This window comes from Limanda limanda, chromosome 8 (assembly GCF_963576545.1).
Source record: "Limanda limanda chromosome 8, fLimLim1.1, whole genome shotgun sequence".
In the NCBI taxonomy this organism is placed as follows: Eukaryota; Metazoa; Chordata; class Actinopteri; order Pleuronectiformes; family Pleuronectidae; genus Limanda; species Limanda limanda.
The window spans coordinates 7,885,198-7,906,430 of record NC_083643.1 but is presented as its reverse complement, the minus strand read 5'-3'; the positions used below and the strand labels follow the sequence as shown (position 1 = coordinate 7,906,430).

At 43.5% G+C, this 21,233-nt stretch overlaps 1 protein-coding gene across 4 annotated transcripts in view; it reads left to right on the top strand.

Moving 5' to 3' along the window:
- srgap1a (SLIT-ROBO Rho GTPase activating protein 1a) overlaps positions 1 to 21,233 on the top strand; it is a 79,853-nt gene that overhangs the window by 15,210 nt on the left and 43,410 nt on the right. For all 4 annotated transcript variants that reach the window (XM_061076682.1, XM_061076681.1, XM_061076680.1 and 1 more), the window contains exons 2-3: positions 13,735 to 13,930; positions 20,429 to 20,591. In XM_061076682.1, coding sequence (XP_060932665.1) covers positions 13,735 to 13,930; positions 20,429 to 20,591 — 359 coding nt within the window. The remainder of the gene's footprint in view (positions 1 to 13,734; positions 13,931 to 20,428; positions 20,592 to 21,233) is intronic.

Below are 21,233 nucleotides of genomic sequence, written 5' to 3'. Positions count from 1 at the left end.
TCTGTTGAACTCTTTTCCACCAGTGAAACGTCCATTAAACATTTCTCCTCATGGGAATTTACTTTGCCTTTATCGGTGTGTTCCTTCTCTCTGTCATTGACTAACTGTAGTGAAGTATAGTCCCTTTGGGAGTCATCGAACAACTTGTCTTACTTTATGTAAGGTACTTTATGCAACCTTCATTCTCTACAGCTGTTCAATCCTGTTCCCTTGGTCCTCAGTCCTCCTTTCAAACACTTTTCTAACCAATAACCAGCCTCGTACCATTTCCTGCCTCCCTCCTCTGTTGCTCCTGCTCCCCCGGTCTCCCCAGCGGGCTTGCAGCACATGTCCATGCCTCTGGAATTAAAGGCCTTGTCGTCAATAGTAGGGTTGTTTCTCGGCGGTCCATCCAGCTCCTCTACTGGCATAACCCTATCAAAGGACCAGAAACCGCACATCCTGCGAGGTGCTGTTTTTTGTGGCGGGCCGAGGGGAGGGGCCCAGCGAGGGGTGGTCAGTAACGAGAAGAAAAACACATGAGCGGGGAGAGCGATATTTTTCTTTTACTGTTTAGTGGATGCAGTACAAATTATGAAGGAATGGCTGATGTTTCCCATGTGGGTTTTTCACTTTGAATCCACAGTATTAGAGCACCCTCTCTAATGTGAGCCAGAACATGCTCGAAGTTTGAGGTTGGCCGATGCTCTCTTTGACTGTGGCACACACGTGTGGGCTGGCTGTTTGCTCTTCTGAAGCGTCTTCGATCACTGAATCAACCATAGTGAGAAACGAGCAGGAATTAAACATCTTATCAGAATCTCCTCCCTCCTCTCTGTAGGAAAACAACCACATAAACCTTTAGTGATTCATTTCTCATGAACTCTATGGACTTCGGTGATTCTCTGACTCTTAGTCCCACTCGAATTCCCTTCGGCGTCACTTCTACTTTGTGTCTCGTGCTAATTATCAATTGTCATCATGCTAATAAGCAATACAAAGATGTTAAAGTCAAGATCATTGCTGCACACCTTCTGTCCACATATGAACTCTTAGGTTATATTTACTTTGCGTTTCGTGCTTCACTTTGCTGCAGCTCAACAGTTGATATATTCAACACAACACAATCATCTGCAGAGACTCAGAAAGTTCACTTGGAAATAAATAAAGAAATACTGTTTTCATAAAAATTATCCGCTGTGGTAATACAGGCTGTGATTAAAGTGGATACCTTGATTAAAGCATAAACCACAAGGAGCTTGCTCATTACTTTATTGGTGTCTCGAGTTGTTTTTGTTTGTGTTGGCAAGAACCTGTTCCTGCATTAGCATATTTTTGAAGTACACAGCCTCCCTTCATCGACTGATCCTTTATTGGAGTCATAAAAAGATGGATTAAGCTAATCACAGGGCAGTCTTTCTTTCCGTTATTTGTTTTCATCAACTGGAAAGATGAAACATTCGATCATGAGAAGGGAGAATGAAAAACAGCCCCAAGGTGCGTTTCCCCCCGTCCTCCTCCGTGGTAATAAGTAGAAATAATTTAGAAGAGATGTCAACTAAAATTGCATCAAGGACCTCAACCTTTGTGAAGACTCTGGAGGGACACTTAGCGGCAGGTGTTTATGGAGATGGGGGATGTAATAAAGGGACTCAGAGGCTTTAACAGAGATTTCTGTGAGACTGGGGCTACTTTCTCTAAGCTCCTAATCCAGTGGACTATTCTAATGTCAATGGAAGCAAACTCTCAGCAATACATTGTTTCTTAGTCTCTTGAATAGCATGCGTCATCAGCTTTGTGTAATATTGGGTGGATTTAATGTCAGGATACATCCGTACTAATATGTTTTAGATTTAAAACAGTTTTAAAACACTACACAGGTGTTTTAGCTCCATATTAATAATGATCCCTGCCCATACAAACATGGCTTGTGTATGTGTATATGTACTTAGTTACAGAAAGTACTATGAATAGACGGCTGATGAGGTGGAACTTTTATGACAGTAAGTGCAGTAGAAGAATAAGAACCGAGTGACCGTGTAATTGTTTTTAAAGGTCTCTATTTCAGTTTTCAAACTGAAATGGGTCCAGCATTGTTTCCAAACTTCTTCATGCTCAAAATGTTGTGTAGATGATGGACGTAAGCATAGCAACAGTGATGCTTTTAAAACTAAAAATGCCCTCGTGTAGATGTAGCCTCAGACAAAACCGTAAACCGTGCAAATGCTGGGGCTTTAAATGAAAGAATGCAGTTCTCATCGGGTCAAAGTTTAAAAGGAGTTTAATGAGCACATGCTCAACCCACACACACACGCACAGACACACACACACACCCCTTTGCTGTAAAAACACAGCTATTCTTGGATCCAGTAATTGTTGTGCATATGTACAGCAGCATAAAACAGAGGCTGTCACATCAAATCAAGATGTCGCACAACATTTGACTCTCTGATTGACTTGAAGTGTGTTCTACTTCTCTTTTGGTTGGGTGGCCCAGCTCAGTCAGTGACACCTCAGCTCTGTCTCTGCACAGTCATCTCTTCTCCCCCTCTATACTTTCCTCTGGCCTCACGGTGCCACAGTGTCCCGACAGTGGGAACACGTTGTCAAACCAAACTGGCAGCGGCTCCAGCTGGCTCCAGGCCACGGCGTCCCAGCCTAGCTCTGGTGTCTCCACGTCGCTGTGTGGGAAGACACGCAAAGGACCAGGCCTTTTAAAATAGAGATGTGCATACTGTGAGGACAGGCAGATGTACAAACACTACAGTTGAGTGGGCAGCTGGTCAGAGTGACAGGCACATAGATGGCGTAGGGAGAAATAGCAGGACAGGAAGGAAAACAGGCAGTAAGGAGATACGAATTAATGCAATCTAGGATGTATCAGAGCAGTTGATTTATTTGTGTAATTAAGTGCAATAATAAAGTAAAGTTTTGCATAAAAAAGATCAAATAGTTTCAGTTTTTAGGCTGTTTTTAAGTATCTACTAATTCCAGATATTTCAGCTACAGCTGAGCCTCCAGTTCTGGGTCCTTCATACTGAGTTGATCCCGTTGAACTTTAAATACTCAGGTGAACAACTCTTTTTGCAGCAGCGGTGGCTTCAGGGTTCTGTGGCCGACCTCTACTTAGCTAATTTATCGCAGGTCACATTTCCAGTTTCAGATAGAAAGCTGCAACCAGCATTACCACAAGGGGTCCTACTGCAAATTGTCCAGTTTTCAGTGAAATGAGACAAGCAGTTTAGTGAGACAAGCGAAGAACTGGGGTCAGGAGATACTCTGGGGAACGAGAAGTGAGGGTAGCTGACTTGAATATGACGGAGCCATCAAACTGATGGATCTTCCCCACCAGCAGACTGGTCTCAGTACCCCCATCTTAGCCCCCACACAGGTGCACACGTGTATGCAGGTGCGTGTGTGAGGAGCCACATTGTGTGATTTATTCATTTATCTGCCCTCCTGGTCTCCTTCTTCCCTTCCTGTCTCCTTGGGGGCCCACATGCAGGGAAGTACATGTATCTCCACATTCTCGTCGAAACAACCCCTCCTTCAAACAGTTATCACCGCAGGCCACATAACTACTCCTCCATTCTTTAGGTTCATCTTTCAGGGTTTGTATAATTCAAGTCCTTGCCAGTACGCGGCAGTTTCCATTTGTATTTGCTGCGAGGTGAGGAAACTTATCCCCTGTAGATGAAAGCCTGTGCGCCTCCGTTCCAGATGTTTCTCTTGCAAAAACCTTTTTTTACAGCCATTTATCTCTTCAGCTGTCCCACCGCAGTATTTTCATAGTATTGTTGCCCCAAACAAACATCCCAACTGTAAGAGTGGTGGGCCTGCCCAGCCAAGTCCCTAGCCTCGGGTTAGCTGGGTTGATAATGAGGAGGTGAGTAGCAGCCTCGACACATGAGCTTTAGCTGCTTTATCTCTCCCATCGCTAATATCCCCCAAACAAAAGCACACAGGCAGGCCAGGTGCCAGGTGAGGTGTCGTTTTTCATCTGGAAAATAGGAGTAGTTTGCACTTGTGATATTTAGAAACTGTGGGTCCAGTGTACTTTCCTAAACTCGGTGTATGCACATGCCTTTGAATATAAAGAAAAGCTGAGGGCCTTTGCCTGGGCTGGTTTTTAAGTATACAGATTATCTATGTCTCTTTTTTGCTTTCATTCACACACAAGCACCCACACTGGTCCCTTTAGGGCAGCAGACAGAGCAGCTGGGTATAGTCTGCAGATGAATGAGGAAACCGGTTGAGGTCCGGCCAGGAGACTGAAAGAGATCAATGTATTTCTCGCAGATTCTCCTTCCCTCTGAAGCTGAGCCACACAGCTGTAACCACGTCCTGTCCGGAGCATTACCCGTCTACCTTTTGTAATATTCCTTAGCATTAAAAGCGTTAAAGCGAAGCCGAGCCCGTCACTTTGTGTCTCTCTCTCTCTTTTAGGGTAACACTGCTGAAAATGTTTTCAGTGTCAAATTCTCTTCCCCCGTAGGCTCAGAAGGTGTCTTTGAAAAGTTTGCAGCGAGCGTCTTTTCAGAGGGCGGCAGCTTTGGTCCACTTTGATTCAGAGGACATACAAAAGGATTCCAATGGAGACCCAGAGTCACAGCACAAAAAAACTAAATGTCCATAGAAACTTTTCAAACAGCTTCTTCTCACATTAACATCACATCAACAGCAATTAAATCCTTCAGAATCCCTGTGGTCAGTGGATTTGTAAAGTAAATATTAAATGGATTCCACATGTTCAGCAAGTTTTAAATCATCAGACCGTTGTCAATTAATGACTAAACACAGCTACTAGGTACTGCTATAAGAAAAGAAAAAAAGCGAGTGTTAACAACATATACATTTATTTATTTAATTTATTTTCACATTTCACGCTCTAAATAGTTTGTTTTCTTTTTATTCATCACAATTTACAATAAAGTCAAACTACCATATCAAGCCTCAATTACATTTCTTTGTCATAGCAAATGTATATATACTGGTCAATGTGTTGGAATATTTTCCCTCCTTAATATTGGTATTGGCATCTGCCCCCAAAAGCTGGATAAGTTTGGCTCTGGTCTACAGACTTGATTATTTGACATCCAGAAGTGGAGTTAGTGGAGTAACTTAAGGGTGGACTCACAAAAAGATGCAGAGTGACACACATCAGACTCGTGTCCAGATCAAACAGAATGCGTGGATGTTAAACAGCAGCTGAACAAACAGCCTGGACTCTAAAGTGTGCTTACTTATCCCAGCGTTCAGCTCCTCACTCCTGTTTTATTTGGATCAAACCGACGGTCCTCACAGGCCACAACAATGTCAGCTGTGATTGATCTGCCTCCTGCTCACTGTAGGCTTCTCATTTGTGAGGGCGTTGCCTTAGTAACCACGACTTTTTTGGCCCACATGCCGTTTGGCAGAGCTGAGTCCAATTGACAGCGATTATTACGTTCGATTATTGAAATAACACTGTTAAATATTACCTCACTGAAAGGAACTGACAGAGATTAGTGCAGGAAGCAGGACTTGTTGAGACTGTGCCGACAATACTGAGCCTGAGAGGAAACACAAGTCTCCACTGCTGTATTTTATGTCAGAAGAAATCGTAATGGAGGCATTTTCCTGAAACTGAGAATGCAGTCAGTTACTACACAGATTTGCAGATACTTTACTTGCCCCCCCGACTTGTAGAAACGATGAGATTCAAGAGCTTTTGTTGATAACGGTCGACGTGGGTGCCTGAATGTTACATGACTATTCCTACTGATGTAAACAGGCCCTGGACAATCTCCTCCTGTTCTCCTCGTACGTAAAAGGCAAAAAGTTAATGTCTGAAACCGGCTTAAGAAACAAAGCTGCCACTGCACATAAGCTGCTGTAAAACATACCTCTTGTAAGTCACTTCACGTCAGTGGAACCAGACAATTGGATCGTTACAGTTCCAAAAGGAAGTTGCTTCGGCTTGTAGCGTTTGAAAGAAGCGGAGGATTATGGGCCTCGCTCTTTTCCACTCTGAATTAACGGTCTGGATCCCAGTAGCCTGCAGTACTCTTGAATTGGAGGCCTCTCTGTGGTTTTGGAAGCTGCTAACATGTCTGTCAGATGTTGTAATGGGCTCCACTTTGCCAGTTCTGTAATATGTTAAGATAAAATGCTTTAGCAAAGCTGGCAGTATGTGGTGTGTAGTTTGGCTGTGCTTGATGTGATTGGAGGGAATCTGTTCAGCCTCTTTTGGCAGGTCTGTATTAGTTCAGACAGACTTGACTGTTCTTCAAGTGGCAGCTGTGTCTCATCCGTTATTATTTCGACCCAAAAAAATACTTTTTTATCCTCTCAATGCCCTTTATGTTTTTATGACACAGACATGGTGGTAAAAAGAAGCCCAACATACCAGTAATGTGATCTCAAATGAGGTAGTCTGAGGTAATGTGAGATAACGAGTACAGGAGTCAGTGACGTACTCCATCAGTCAGACCCAGATGCAGGGCAGAGGGGGTGGCAGTGTCAAACAATGTCTGACATACCAAGCACATGTTCAACCTCTTACTCAACCCACCAACATAACCAAGACATTACACATTTCCTCCTCCACAAGCCTGTCATGTGACCACTTCCCCAGTAGTCTGTCTCAAAGTTTGTTTTACAAGTGTATTGTGTCTGCCTCCCACTGTAATGACCCATTGGCCCGAATGAGTCAGGGTGTCGAATAGAAGAACGTTTCCCATCTGGGAGACTCTTGAGTTAAGTTGAGTCCAATCCACTAAAGGTGTTGGATGCCAATAGTGACATAATTCACTCATTGGATATCAGAGTGATGTCACTGAGTCATGTACCGATCCAGATGACATAGTCTAATATTTTTATGAATTATAACAAGATGATTGTTGCAACATGAAAAAACAAAAAATAGTTTGTCGAACTGGTGATTTCTCAGGTATTTTCTTACTGGTGTAGTGTTCAAAGAGCTTTTGGCCGATACACTGAACGATGGAACACAATTAAACAGTTTGTTGACGTGGCTCTGTGTGCTGCTTCTAAATTTCCTGGTCTCCTAAATTTGTGGTACTCATTTTCAACTTTTAAAAGCAGTTGTGTTCCTTAGATGATTCTGCGTAGCCTGATTTATTGGCCTTACATCTTCCTCAGTCACATGGCACTTGCCAATGCTTGGAGTAGTAGTCCTTCAAGAGTCTCCCCATCTGGTCCAGGTCCTGGCACACCAAAGCACATGTTTCATCAATGCAGGTCTTAGGTTCCCATACATCTGCCTGTCATTAACATTGTGGAGAGAGAGGGCAGAGAGAGCTTCAGGTGGGGAGGAGGAGGAGGAGGAGTGGTGGATGGCCACAAGGTACAGCCTGCTCAAAGTGGTGAATTTTACATCCGGGTTTGAACAAAAGAAGCACGATGGTTTCATTGGCACAAGTGTGTGCCACATGTGGCCATAGGCATGATTCCAATTTAATATCTTCCACATTCCTATCAAAGAACTTCCCTGCGTCCTCTTGCCCTTTGGTATCTAATCTAAACTCTGTCTTGTCACATGTTGTGCATTGATTATTCTCTCTGTTGCCCTGGTACATATAAGTATCGCAAAAGGACATTCTTCACAGGCAGGAATGTAAGTAAGTATAGAGTCTGTTGTTTAGAAAGGCTCCTAATAATGGTCACTATCATCCATTTAGTTTAAAAAGGTAATGACGTCTGATCTACAGAGCGGGACACATGGCTTCCAGAGTACTGCCATACAAGCCAGTAGCCAGTCAGATTTACCTTGAGCCTCAGCGTTAACCTCAAGATCGACCTGTATCATTGATGACAAGGCCAAAACACTTGATAATAAAAGTTCTGTCCCTAACTTTGCTGTTTGCTGCTTACATCTACTGGTAGTCAGTAACTTAAATTGTGCAGAAGACCTTCAAACGTACATGGGAAATTCACCATCCTGTCCTGTAATCTAAAATAAAATATATGTAGACGTTAGAAAGTAAACCACACCAAACAACAGATCCCTGGTCAAGACTCAACTTAAAAATCAGCTCACTGGAAATTTACAATGTGGTATGCCCATCTTCTACAAATCTAACTGCTTTGGATGGAACTACTTTTTGTGTAATTTCTACCATATGGAGTGTTTTTTTTTTTTTTTATCAAAGACGACTGATAGCCCTTCGGTAACCAAGTATGGCAGTAGGGGCTTGTTTGATTATCAGAATTCTCAAAAAATGTCAGAAGAAGACGCGCTGTTGATACTCCGCTGGTTCTGCCATGTGATTTCCCCTCCAGCTGTAATTGAAAGCTTGTGCTCCGTTAAAAAACTGATCGTCCATTTCGTAATTACCTCTGATGGTATTTATCCTGTCTTGTATCCTGCCTCCAGAAAGAGGCACCAACAACTCCCCCTAGTCCCAAACTTTAGATCCGAAGCAGATGGTGGGGCCGGGCACCCTCCTGCATCGTCCCTCCCCAGGCCTCCGCTGCTATTTCAGGTGCTGCTGATGAGCCAGTCTTTATGTGGAAATGCAGGCCTGGGACTGATGTGGTACGGCATGTCCCAGATAGCTGCTGTTGAAGACTGTAATCAAACTAGGAGAAAGCGTAGAAACTCTGAGAGTGTGTATGGGGGAGAACATTTCTACATTCAGCAAAAGTAACAGAGGCTTTTGAGACACATTGATACATAGCAAGGTTAATTGAGAGCGTCACAGGGAGAACGCATCGAGGTCAAGAGAGACAGCTAATATTCTCTCTCCGGCCCTCCGACAGTGCGCGAGTTGTTTTTACTGAAGCCCAGTTTCTCTCTCTCTGGAGGTCAACAATGTGGGTCAGCACCCATCCTGCTTACATGGCAGTTTCCTTGACAATAGAACAGGCCTATCTGGCAAATCAGGAGGCCTTCTGAACTGCAACTTTGGACATATTTGTTGCCAGGAATGGGGTTATGGGAGTTATGCGATGCAGCCCTCCAAAGAAGCATTTGGATCACATCCAGTCCAGAAACAAAAGGGCTTTGGGCCAAACCGATCAGGACAAAGACCCAACGGTGCTCGCTCATTGTTGATATTGACATCATGCGCGTTCATTGACTGGATGTCCATCAGTCAGCTGGATTTGTTGCTGACAGCTTTATAGAGCCTGTTTTGATTCTGCAAGCCACACGTGTCAACATGTGCATGAATACGGGTATAAAAGCCTGTGGAGCTTTTGTCAGTTTGACTGTTTGCCTCCTCCTCCTCTTTAGATACGAAGATAGAAATTTGAGTGACAGTTATTTTTCTACACTGTTGTATCTTTCTGTTGCTCCATTTCTCAACTCGTTGTTCACTTGCTCTCATCACCCCTTCGATCCTCAGTTTGTAAGGGATCACAGAGGACTTTGATGTCCCCCCCCCCCCACACACACACACACACACTCGAATCCTTTGGAATAGAAGCCTCTACATATGTTTACCATACAGATGACCTCATAACGACAGGAATGCGCCATGTAACAGTAGAGGAACACTCGCTTTAAGAGTAATATGGATTCAACTAGAGAAAAAAAAAAAACTTTGCACTACACCATGTAGAGTCAGATATAATTTGATTTCAATAAAGTGCAAGGTCCTCTGTGCCGGTTGTGTTACAGGAGAAGCAGTGGGGGGGATGATGTTGCCCACAGCAGGGGGTTCAGATGAAGTATAAGTGTGATCAAAGGGAAATGTTTGGCTTTCCTCAAACTCCAACTTCATTATTCATTTCAAGTATTTGCCTTTGGGGTTTAACTTTCCCTCACTCGTTCATGTAATTGTCATAATCAGAGGTCATGTCCAAAGTATGGTGCAGAGACTTATATCTGAATATTTAGAGCATTGCAATTGTAAGCAAAATAAAATAAGATTTCTTCTTCTTTGCTCTAGTTTGGTCGACAAACAGCTGAATAGTGTCTGATAGTGTCTCCTGGTTAGAGGTGAGATTGACACAGTTGAGGCTTGAGAGTTCTCCTGTCGAGGTGAAGTCAACCAGATATAAACGTGTCTGACCGAAACCACACCCACTCTTCAACCAATCGAATGTTCTCAAGTCATCCTGAGATCATGTGCATGTAGTGGACTCCACCTCGCAGCCTTATTTGCCTAAATTTATTATAAATAAACAGAAAAGGGCTACTATTTTGGGCATATTAAATAATTAAAAACTGTATTATTAGACCAAACATAATAATCTGCCAGTTCCAATATATTTACAAACAAAGTTTATTATCGTCTTCACACACACGACTCACCATTTGTAGATATGTTGGCTGTTTGCTGCGATATGAAAACTCCAGTTTACAAAGTCAACACTTAACTTGTAGATCATCCTATAACAAAATGCAGCTCAAGACTTTTTTCCCATACATGTAGGTCAACATATGTGATTTGACCTGTGGACACAGATAGCAGCTATGAACAGTTTGTTTGTTTGTTGCTGAGCCAAAAGACATCCCCTTAAAGTAGTAGGAAAGCATGAGAAACGATCTGCCCCACTGTGGTCATTGCCCGGGTTTCACTTCATTTCACTGCTGATTTTTCTTAAACTAAAACATGACTTTGCAAAGTGTGCCATGGTTTCAGCGAGGGTAATTTCCTCTGACAGGTAGCTGTCTTTTAACATTAATTCCCTAAAACCTAAACTTGGTCGTCCAGCCTCAGCGGCCAACGTTCGACGTTCGGGAAAATTAATGATTTAATGAGTTTCCATGTGCGGTCAAGAATGTAATGGTGTTTAATGATCCAGCGCGCTCCTTTGTGCCAGTGCCATGCTAGCTTTGTTTTAATCCTCAGATCCTCTGGAGATGGAAGCAATTGCGAGCTTTACTCATTCATCAGAAAGGCCGTCTGGGTTTTAATGCAGTGCCATTTTAAAACCCACCCCCTTCTTAAGTGTTCATTGGTGGTCTCCCAGGTTGTCAGTGCCCCTGTGTGCTTAAGAGTGAAGTTTTTTATTTGAGTAAAACCTCTACTTTGTTGTTTGAATCCCACGTCACCGGTGTTGGAGGTTCACTGTGGCCAAAGAGTTAAACTGCTTTGATAAGCTTTCATTTAGATTTAGTGTTGCAGAAACACCTCCCTCGCGTCCCATCGGTCTAAGTGCTTTATTTCCCTGTGTGCCAGACTGTAGGAGCTGCTACTTAGAAATGCATAAAGTAATCAACAGTTTCTAACAAATCGTTAATTTATCAGGATTGTGGGAAGATTTGATGCTGATGAATGGGGCGGAGGCTGTTGTTAATTTGATTACTGCATAAAGGACGCGTGTCCATGCTCGCTCACACACACACACTGATGTAGCTCCCACTCCTCGTTGACTGGACACTTTATAATTCTTTATAATAAGTCAGCAGTTGATTGTTCACTATGTGACACACTGGGAAATTAATTGGTCTGCTTAAAATACTCAAGGATCTTTTGGCTTTTTTTTGGAAAGGCAGTTGATGCCGTTTAATTTAACCCTAACCCTAACCCATATTAATTATGGTTTTAATTAAGCAGCAGGTCGGCCATATTAAGGCAACGTCCATTCTAATGTTTTGGTTTTAAAATGATGACCGTCTTTCACTTGTTTTAGCTCTGTATCAGAAATAACTTCTGTCCGTACTAAAACGTATATATCACAAGACCACTAAAATAACACTAGACATGTGAGAGTGCTATTTCCACACAGGGAGGAAGACAACTACTACACAATGACACACAACCGAGTGATAACTGCATTAACTCCCAGCAGTTGAGCAAGTTGCATTAGTTGGAAAGTGTGAGTTTGAAGCTGCATCAGATCTCAGTCATCAAATAAGGAAAAATAATCTCTGCCTAAATTACAGACTATTTGCAACAAAAACAGTCAAAGTATTTTATGTGGCAGAGTCACAAGTGGGCCGCTCCTGCCAGGGACCGACGGACACTCGGCAGGACCATTTTTAAACTGCGTCTAACCAGAAGTAAAACCCATACACGTCGACATCCAGAAAGATGGTTAATGTGGCAGAGCTGCTATTCTGGACTGGCCTACTTTTAAACTGGAGAGAAGTGAATAACTACCTCTGAGGAGCAACTGGTGGACACAGCTTAATATCACAAGATGGTGGAAATTACCATTGGATTCTTCATTTTTTAAAAACAATATGTAAGTAAGTAAGATGTTTGCAAAGATAATTTTGAGACATAAAAACAGGTGTATTCTCAGAGTTGACCATACAAAGCTCTGGTGACCTGTCCTCTTTTAGAAAAGTGATAAATGCCTGAGAGAGCCATGACCTCACAGTGCTGCATGTTTCACAAGAGAGATAATGGCAGCTGAACAACTAGTGATGGGATCAGACTGAAACAGATTTATAATTAATTAGTTCTAGAGTCTTCAATATCCCTGTGTCACAGAGGGCAGTCTGACTTTTCTGTTTGTCTAGACAGACAAACTCACACAGTCTTGAGACAGAGAATTATATATCCACTTTATCCACAAACATTTTTTGAGTGACACTGAAGGTAGTTTCTTCTCCCACTTTTATTTTTAATGATAAAGGATACAATCCAAAAAAAAGTACACACTTAAATAATGTGTATTTCATTGCACTGACATGTTGTTTCCATGATCCAGGACACCTGGCCCAGTGTGTTGTGGGATTAAAACGTGAAGGCGTGTTGTTGTAGCTTTAGTGTTTTATACCTTTAATATGAGGTATCAGTCTGTGCCCTTCTCTGGTGTCCCTGTGACTCCAAATCACATCATTGAGTTTCCTCTGCTGAAGACGTCTGCCCCAGGCTGCACTTCCATTAGTTGAAATCCACTTCACGTGGTCAGAACCAGACCGGACACACACACGACACAATTTGTGCGCTCTGGTATACGTGCACGCGTGCATGAGATCCCTGTTGACCTGTTGAGGATGTATGTGTAAATGAGGGGCTCTCTGGCAGGCGTGATTCCTCAGAGAAGACCTCAGAGGGGAATTTATCTGCACATGCAACTTGTTTAAGTGAGACCTGCTGTCGCTCCTCTGCTTCCTCAAGTGGCTTGTGTTTTCATGCACACACACTGATGAGGCTGTGTGTGTGTGTGTGCTTTGCTCTGAGCTGTAACCCTGGGTGAGATGGGAATCGGGTTCCATTCATCTTGGAGTTATTTTCAGCTTTAATGAAACACCTGAGACCTGCGTTGCCAACCTCACATCACAGAGGAGCCATAACTAAGGGATAATAAGCTGCATTTGACTGTTGCTGCACTGATGTGAACACGTGCTGCAACAGCTCATCTCTCTGGTTCCTAATCCCATTTATACCAACCGATATAGATTTTGAGCGATGGATCATAACTGGTGGAGATTGTCAAACTTAATTATTTGTAATTAGATCATGTCTGTGACTTGGCTAAACTGAAACACTTGAAAGCTCATGTGCCTTTGCTATCTACAGTATACCAGTAAAATAGGTAATTCCCTAAGGATGGGAAATCTCCTGTGTATCTGTAAAGAATAAAGATGGAGCTCTTATTTTCAACCTTGAAACCCATCAGCGATCGTTTTATACTAATTTGGCCTCTAGGGGCAATGGCCAATATTTTGGGGCTTTTGTAGACGAGGGATATGCAGACAGAAGACTTGCTTTTCACTGTTCAGTCAGACTAGTTTCTTTCATCACATGAATCGAACTTATGTCAGTCACTATGTCACACCTCTTTCACTCTCCACTCTCTTCATTCTGGCTCCATCCTGACCTGAGTTTGTGTTTGTTCCCCCTTCAGAGATCCGGGCCCAGTTGGTGGAGCAGCAGAAATGTCTGGACCAGCAGACGGAGATGAGGGTCCAGCTGCTGCAGGACCTGCAGGACTTCTTCAGGAAAAAGGCAGAGATCGAGATGGAGTACTCGAGGAACCTGGAGAAACTGGCCGAGCGCTTCATGGCCAAGACTCGCAGCACCAAGGACCACCAGCAGTACAAGTACGGAAACATCATTGTGTATGTGTCTGGTTTGTTCATGATCTCATGTGGTTTCATCTATGAAGCTGAAAACAGAACATTCAGTCTTTGCCTAATGGTTAAATGTTATTAGATCGTGGCAACCAGATGGAAATTCAATATCTGTGTGTTCTTGTGGGATTATCCTGCTGATGAGCTGCATCAATCTTAGTTTCATGTTCATCACATTCAGCATAGACAGAGGAGAAGCTCAGTGTTGATGTTCTACTCTCATTTCTCTAAATAATCCATATGCCAGCTGATATTCTAGTCCCTGACGGCTCTCTGCTTCTTAGTCCTAAAAAAAACTCACTTTATATTGAACTTTTTCTCATGTCCAACTAATTAAGAATGGTAGTACTACTTATTACTAACTCTGCAGTGTATAATTAGTCTTTGTTTCATATTAATGCAATGTATTTATTAATTCCTGTGGGCTTTAGTCCATTACATCACCCTGGTGTAGCTTTATGATTAATTCATCGTGACTTTTCATTTAGTATTTTGTGCCACAGTGGAGCGCTGCATTGTAAAGTGCAGTGGAGTTCTCTCTTCCTTGAACTCAATGCAATCCAATGAACCAAAACTTCATACAAACAAAACCAAGTAACCATTATAACTCTTATCTGATAGGAAAAGAAATAAACAAGACTCGGGGTTTGACGCCAACTTTTGACATTTGATGGTTTGTGAATTTTCTATATACATTTTGCTCAGTTTGGTAGGATGTCCACCCCGGAAACATCAGACGTCTCTACATCTCTCAGAGATGCAGTGAATGTTGCCATGGAACATCAAATTAAATCAGATACTTCATAGCGGTTTTCAGATGTGAATTCTGAGTTTGCCTTCCACATATGAAGAACACTGCAGGAGATTGTATCAGAGACACATTCAAAACAACAGGAAGATGTCTGGCGTATTCAGATGAGTGGGGGTGATGTGGTAGATCATGCAGAGACGCAGGACATGGCGTATAAATTCTGCTGCAGAAATTCTGTTTTTGTTCACAGCAGATCAACGCTGGCCTCAGCTCCTGTTGTCAAATCTCTTGTTATTCTTCTTTTCTTTCCCAGTTGACCTCTTTGTTGCCATCCTCTGCTTTTGTGGCTCTTCTTTTTCATCCTAGCTTATTTAATTATTTTCATTTTTGCATTGGTCTCGTGTTACAGACGTCATCAACACACCCGCACACTCATTGTCTCATTTTCTGCAGATTTTATTAAAGAACTGGCAGGAACAATACCCGCAAAATATCTGGAGCAATTGACTCAAACATTCTCAAAGATTCTCAAAAGAAGTTCCTCTGGATAATTCCTGAAAAAACGTCTGGACTTCATTACACTTCTTTCCTTCTGCCACCTTTATCTATCTTGACTCTGCCCCTCAGTTGGACTTGGAGCACGCTTGGGGACTTTTTTGCCCTTTTTCCACAGCAGGAGAGGTAAAAGCAGACATTTGCATATTGTTTGAACGTGCGGTGGGAACAAAAATAAGACGTATGTGTGTCCTCGCCATCTGCAAATAGCTCCTGCTCTCTGTCTGAAGCTCTGATGGCTCTAGCAGCTGTGTGCCCATGTGTCTGACTGGTGACTGGACTCCGGTATGGCGCTCTGTGGTTTTCATCGTGTGATGTACAGTCTGGTCACTTCATTCACAGGGTAAACATTTGGCAAGTGCATAGGAGCATTTTCTGTTGAGTAAATACTAGACGTCTGAATAACATTAAAGACCCTCCTGTGGGTTTTAAATCGTGTGGCCTGTATTTTTGTCGATCACATAAATAACAGGCACACAGAACGGCTTCTGTGTTCTCCATATTCTCTGGTTTGTTTTCATTGGACACACTCGGCTGTGGTATGAAAGAGTGAGTTTTCCTTCTGTTCGCCAGTTTTCACGTGACAGGGCGGCACGGTGGAGCAGCGGAATCCTCAAGTCGCATTAAAATGAGCAGCAGCGGTTTGGGGGTAATTAGTCGAGACAAGTTGCAGTGGTTTTCATTGGAGCTGCAGTTTTAAATCTAATTTACATGGTACATGTGTCACCTCACAGCGAGAAGGTTTCTGGTTTGAATCCCGGTTTGGCCAGTCTTCATGTTTTCCCCTTGTCTTACTGGGTTTTTCTCCGGGTCCACCGGCTTCCTCCCCCAGTGCAAAGACATATTGGAGACAGGTAAATTGGGGACTTTAAATGGTCCATTGGTGTGAATGGTTGTTTGTCTGTGTATTAAGGCTCTGTGATACACTGGGGACCTGTCCAGGGTCGGCTGGTATTGGCTCCAGCTCCGCCACGACCCTTAGACAAGCTAGAATATAATACTATCATTCTTTCATTCAAAACAGTTTAAACTTTTAAATTGGGTGAATTCAATTTTTTCCCCCTAATTTGGAAAAATATCCATTTCCCCTGTAGACAGCCACACGCCACCCCTCAGTAGACGTGACGCATTTGACTCAGCGGCCATTATGAATCTCTTGCAATTGAGCGAAACACAGCTGGAGGTTGATTCTCTTTTCAGATTCATGTTGCCAATAAAACCACAAACACATGATCCCTCGCTGGGTTCCCACCAAACTACAGCAGAATTTCACAGCCAGGCACGATTTATGATTCCTGGTGAATGAACTTGTTGCTGCTGGTGATTGACACGGTTTTTGCCTTTGCAATACCAATATACTGTTACATAATTTATAGCTTCAGTCTGCCTTTCTCACACTATTGGAGCTGTGACACAGTCGGAGTTCTACCCATAACCCAGTGAAATAAAGTCTGTGGTTGTCAGAGAGCTCAGGCTCGATCCCACCTGTGGGAGGATTGCAGCCGCTCACCGCTGGAGACTGTCCCCGTCCACCTGCTGTTCCTCTCTGTCTCGATGTGACATAATTGGTGGAGACAGCAGTGGACGATGGATGACATTAACGATGGATATTTTTAAACACACAACGGGAGTGGTCACAGGGAAGGAGACACTTGAGATACTGCTGCCTTTCCACAGAGATATATATCGTATATAACAATTACATGAATGATTGTTTCTGAACCTTAATGATTGCATTTTATTCCTTATTGTTATATGCTCAAAAAACTAGTGTCTTTGCCACACTGAGAATCCACTGCTTTCGTATCTGTGCAGGTTTGCTTTACCTGCTGAGAATCATAATCCATGTGATTTAAACAGATGCAGACACATTCTGATATTCCTCATCCCGGCTCTTCTGTCCTTTTTACTGTGAGAAAACAAAACAACACGACGCCCAACAGTGTCCGGGCCTCAGCGGGAGACAAGAGCCATTCAGTGCTGTCAGTGGCTGTTTGCAGAACACATGCACACGGCCACACACTGTACTATGCAAAGTTTGTTCAAGGAGGGACCTGGAGAGAAGCAGAGCAGAGGAGTCACTGCATTATTTATGTTTCCAAAGTCGCAGCTGGGAGCATCTCAAACAGCTGCTTTTATCCAGAATTAGGGTTCTGGTGAAAGGACTTCCTCTCTTTGTCTGTGAGGATAAACAGGCAGCGGCCGCACACTGCTCTTATTGTCAGACATTACTAAAGGCACTGCATTGAATGAAGTTTAACGGCATTTGTGTTTGAAACTTATTCAGGATGAAACTAGAATTATGAATCAGCTTCAGTTAACTTGTTGCTTGCTTTTAAATCTCAAAGTTGGAACGTTCCTGGACATCACAGGATTGTTACAATTAGGGTTTGTAGTGATCTCTTTGCTTTGCCAGCATTTTCCATTGCATGTGCACTTCAGTCACTCCACCTCGGCTATGAAAGCTGCCACTGTGCTTCATTAATGAAAGATGTTATCAGCAAGCTACTAGAGGACTTTGCCATTTTCCTCTGCTGCTGATAACGGCTCCTGTTTCAATACCTCCTGTGACTGAAGTGCTAATTTCCGTCTATCGTCAGCATCCTGCGACTGTACGAGAATGTTGACACACATTTGCACATTTATAAGAAGCAGTAAGCCGCTGATGAGTTCTCTGTTTTCACTCGTTAGTTAGCCCTCTCCTACCTGGGTTTTTAGCCCTCGGGGGGCCCTTCTGTCTGTCTGTGAGTCCGTCTGACCCAGTTCCTGCCCTGGCTTAGGGGGGGAAATGATGACATCGAGAGATTTTCCTGTCATTATGTGGGGTAAGCAACTCCCAGAGGTCATTCTGACGTCACAGGCCTGTGTCAGGCCTGGTTTTCCCGTTCCCTCCCCTTTTTCGCTGCAGACTTCCAGCCTGATTTACTAGGTCAGCCCCACTGAGGTGCTTAAGGAACTGTTAATATGTTCACGGAAACACAAGTTCCTCTCAAACTATGGTCTCTAATTTTGCTAACTCAGCAAGTTCCGCTTATATTTCTTTGAATCTCTGAAATGGATACTTGGTCGACTTGCCTGTCTTATAAGACAATGCCCATTCTAAACCTGCCTGCTTGCAACGGGCTGTTTGTTTGGCCTGTGGTGTTCCTGGATGCAGCTTTCCTGCTTTTCTGAAGCTGTTAAAGTGACCTTCAGTAAATGAGACAAAAGACTGAACCTGAAGCTGCACTAAGAGCTGTTCCCCTGGTTATTCAAAGTTCAATGAAGCTCGACTGTTTTCCAAATCACACTGCTTATCCTTGTTCCTTTAACGATACACATGCACAAGTCTGAAGCTGACAATATGAACGGTTGTCGAGATACACGATACACGATATATGCAGACTGTTCTCTGGATTTATTAGAGACAGATGTGTGCATGTACTGTTTCATTTAAGTTCTGGTGTTGAATTAGCTCAGAGTTTTCATGGTGAGGAGCTCTGCTTTGTAGATATGGTGATTTAAAGCAAAGAGGACGGGTCAGGAAATTGAAACACTGACTAAATATCCCCAGACTGATCATTTTACACCCCCGATAATATTACATTTCTTTGATACCTTCGAGAAAATGGTACTTCTTGAAATCTAGGTTATTTTCCGAACAGTTACAGAGACTCATCACGAGATCTGTTCCAGCTTCATGTCAGTGGCCACCTGGACTTTATGCATCCGAACATGCAAAAGTGAGCATGAATTAATAAACATATACACACATGGACACACGTGCTTTCTTTACATATCTAGATTCAGCACTCTGCTGATACATAATGCAGAGAGGGTTTATGGTAATTGCTCTTTGACAGAGTGCACGTGTGATGCTGTCCAGGAGTCCCTCCGCTGTACCTCGGGGACCCGCTTCACTTATTCTCCTCTTTTTTTCCTCCCTTTCTCTTCCTCCGCACGTGTCCTGCAGCCCGGGCATGTGGCATCAGTACATCGCTCAGCTTTTAGCCAAATCAGTTTTTTTCCCCCCGGTGCCTTTTGAGAAACGACTCTCGGATGTTTTTCATGTCGGCCCGCTTGGCTCTTTGCCTTTATCAAATGCAGCTTCCTGTTTTTGCAGTGGTTTCCGGGAACATTTCAGCTGGTTGTGAATGTTTTGCGTCAGTCATTCATTCGGAGGAGCGCTTGGGGTTTTTTGTGGCCCTTGCAGCAGATGTGGTGCCAGTGCTGAAGGCCAGTTCAGGGCTGGGTCACTGTGAGTTTCACCTGTTGTGTTGACAAGTGCTGCCTGTCTGGGCAGACTAACTGTGTGAGTGGAGAGCAGAGGAGAGTCTCCATATGGTTCCTGCAAGACTTGACCCGGGACCCAACCTTAAACCTCTCCCAAACACACACACACAGGCAGCAGGAATGTTATAGATTAACCCAGAGGAAGTCGGCCTGCAGGCCAGTGTTAATTTGGGGCCTCAACCTGCTCGGCCCTGGACAATGTCCTACAGTTAGCTTGGAAGCAGCCAGCACAGGAAACAGGCCTCTCTCTCTTTTTTTAACACTCTTTTGCACTCAGATTTCTATCATTCCCCCTTTAATACAACTTCTCTCCCCGTCCTTGTTTGTCTTCTGCTGTCACAGTTCCTACGTGCGTCTACTTTTCGGCTTAGAGCCACAGCTCCTCCAGCCTCGTTCCACGACGTGTATTTAAAGCCTGTGGCACTCAGTTCCTTGTTTGTAGGAAGTCAGCTTGGCTCAGAGCTTTGCAAGAGCTCTGCCCCAGAAATGTCAGCGATACAAAGTATTTCCAACCCCCTTTTACGGACTAGAACCAGCGGTATGTGGGACATTTAACACCAAGGGAGGCCTGTGAGGCATCTGTCTTCCACCTGCAAGGAGCAGGCCTCGGTGCACTGGAGATGCTCATAGACATCCTGCCTGTCGGGGAAGTGTCACAGGCTCCTTATGAAAAGGACAAACATAGCCTGAATAAATTAGGGCTGAGACTTTGACGTAGATACAGACGCGCAGGAACATGTATGTTAACAATAAACACATACAGGTATTTGTTGATGCCCTGTATCACTTCTCCTGAGCACTGTTGAATAGGGTTCAATGCTGTCTTGGTGTAATTCTTATACGTTTTATATTGTGTATTTCTCACAGACTGTTTTCTCTGGTCATTGTAGGAAGGACCAGAACCTGCTGTCCCCTGTGAACTGCTGGTATCTGCTGCTGAACCAGGTGAGGCGGGAGAGTAAGGACCACGCCACCCTGAGCGACATCTACCTCAACAACGTCATCATGAGGTTCATGCAGATCAGCGAGGACTCCACACGGCTACTCAAGAAGGTGAGGGGGGGAAACACACGGGTCATGCAGTGTTAGCACATGCTACATCTGCATCACCACCTTTGAGTTTTAAAAGCGTCACTGTTGCTTTGTTTACACCAAGTTTTTGAGCCCCTAAAACGGAGAACATTGGAAATCCCTCTGGCCCAGTCTTAGTTTGCAAAAGTCCGGGGTTGTGTTTTTTCTACTGGCTTATATTAGGGGGCCAGGCGGAGAAAAATCCGCAGATAATCCGTAGACTCTCACTCGGACATTTGCTTTCACACATGCATTGAACTCCGGAGAAAGTCCATAGAGAAAGCATCTATACGAAGCTAATTTACTACTGTGACCGGAGATGTTTTTTGAATAATGTTTCTAAACGAAAAAGGCTTTTGTACGGATGTAGCAACGCTCTTACCCCCATTTGAGTCATAGGAGTGACGATTACTTTTTTGTAGGTGACGTGACTTTGAGTCTTTTGATTTCTGCTGTGACCACAACAACACCAGAGCATTAGTGATGTCACAGTATGTGTAATGTTGAACTCTAATGTTGAGTCATTCTCTGAGAGTGGAGCTGCTTTGTGGTTGCAAAGGGAAGATATGGGCTGAGGTGGGTGTTTGGGTGGCGAAGGGAATCCAAAGAGAATTAACTTAATAG